This window comes from Fulmarus glacialis, unplaced genomic scaffold (genome assembly GCF_000690835.1).
Source record: "Fulmarus glacialis isolate BGI_N327 unplaced genomic scaffold, ASM69083v1 scaffold26028, whole genome shotgun sequence".
In the NCBI taxonomy this organism is placed as follows: domain Eukaryota; kingdom Metazoa; phylum Chordata; class Aves; order Procellariiformes; family Procellariidae; genus Fulmarus; species Fulmarus glacialis.
Genome location: NW_009230503.1, coordinates 1,155 through 2,700, shown reverse-complemented (window position 1 = coordinate 2,700; position 1,546 = coordinate 1,155). Strand labels below are relative to the sequence as shown.

General features: G+C 59.8%; 1 protein-coding gene across 1 annotated transcript in view; it reads left to right on the top strand.

The window, feature by feature from the left end:
* The first annotated feature begins 460 nt into the window (after nucleotides 1-460).
* Nucleotides 461-1,546, top strand: part of LOC104081492 (gastrula zinc finger protein XlCGF7.1-like) — a 1,442-nt gene continuing 356 nt past the window's right edge. The window contains exons 1-2 of the mRNA XM_009584264.1: nucleotides 461-533; nucleotides 813-1,525. Coding sequence (XP_009582559.1) covers nucleotides 461-533; nucleotides 813-1,525 — 786 coding nt within the window. The remainder of the gene's footprint in view (nucleotides 534-812; nucleotides 1,526-1,546) is intronic.

Genomic DNA, 1,546 nt, shown 5'->3' with positions numbered 1-1,546 from the left:
TGCAGGATTAACTAATTGTGGGATTTGTGTTTTGGGGTGAGAAGGGGAGAAAATGGGCTGGGTGCTCTCAGGTCCGGGGGTGCAAAATTAACTCACTGTGGGAATTGTGTTTTGGGGGGAAAAAAGGGGAAAAATGGGCCGATTACTCTCAGGCATGGAGGTGCAAAATTAACTAATGGTGGGGATAACATTTTGGGGTGAAAAAGGGGGAGAATGGGCTGATTGATGCCAGGAATCGGGGTGCAGGATTACCTAATGGGGCGGTATTTTAGGGTGAAAAAGGGGGAAATTGGGCCGCTTGCTCGCAGCTGTGGGGGTTGCCAGATTAACTAAGATGGGAGGGGGTGTATTTTGGGGGGAAAATGTCTGATTTTGGTGAAAAGCATGGGGCAAACACCGGGTTTTTTTCATTTATTGCCTTTTTTCCCCCCATTTCTGCCTGCTGCCCGCAGCCGCCACGATGGAGCCGGGGGAGGAGCCGCGTCCTCCCCAGGACCGGGGTGACGGGGACGTCCCCACAGAGCCCTGTGCAGGTGAGGGGGGGACATGGGGACGAGCCCAGTGGGTGGCCCAAAGAGCACCCGGGAGATGGTCTTTTGGGGGAAAAACCCAAGAAAATGGGGAAAATGTGGGGCCAGGAGATGGTCTTCTGCTGGGAATTCTCTTCCATGGTGGAGAAAACACCATCTGGGAGATGTTCTCCTGCGTGGAATAACTCTCCATGGTTGCACAATGACCCACCAGGAGATGTTCTCCTTCAGGGAACATCCCTCTGTGGTTGCACAATGACCCAACAGATGTTCCTCTCCCAGGTGCCGCGGTGCCGGCCCGCAGTGGTGGTCGCCCACGTGGCTTCATCAACCTGCTGGGTCTCCTGGAGGGCGGCAGGTCAACGCCGAAGCCCTACCGCTGCACCGAGTGCGGGAAGACCTTCGGGCAGAGCTCCAACCTGATTGAGCACCAGCGGACCCACACGGGCGAGCGACCCTTCACCTGCGGCCAATGCGAGAAGAGCTTCAGCCGGAGCTCCACCTTGGCCGAGCACCTCCGGACCCACACCGGCGAGAAGCCCTACGCCTGCCCGGTATGCGCCCGCGCCTTCAGCCGCAGCTCCACCTTGACCGAGCATCGCCGCACCCACACCGGCGAGACGCCCTACGCCTGCCCCGAGTGCGGGAAGACCTTCGGACGGACCTCCAACCTGGTCAAGCATCTCCGGACCCACACCGGGGAGAAACCCTATGGCTGTGGACGCTGCGGGAAGACCTTCAGCCTCAGCTCCAACCTGGTCAAGCACGAGAGGACCCACACGGGGGAGAAGCCCTTCTCCTGTGGGCAATGCGGGAAGCGCTTCAAGAAGAAGACCCACTTGGCGTCCCACCAACGGACCCACACCGGTGAGCGGCCCTACCGGTGCGGGGAGTGCGGGAAGGCCTTCGGGCAGAGCTCCACCCTCATCGAGCACCAGAGGACCCACACGGGTGAACGACCCTTCCGCTGCGGCGCTTGCGGCAAGAGCTTCTGCGTCAGCTCCAACCTGGTCAAG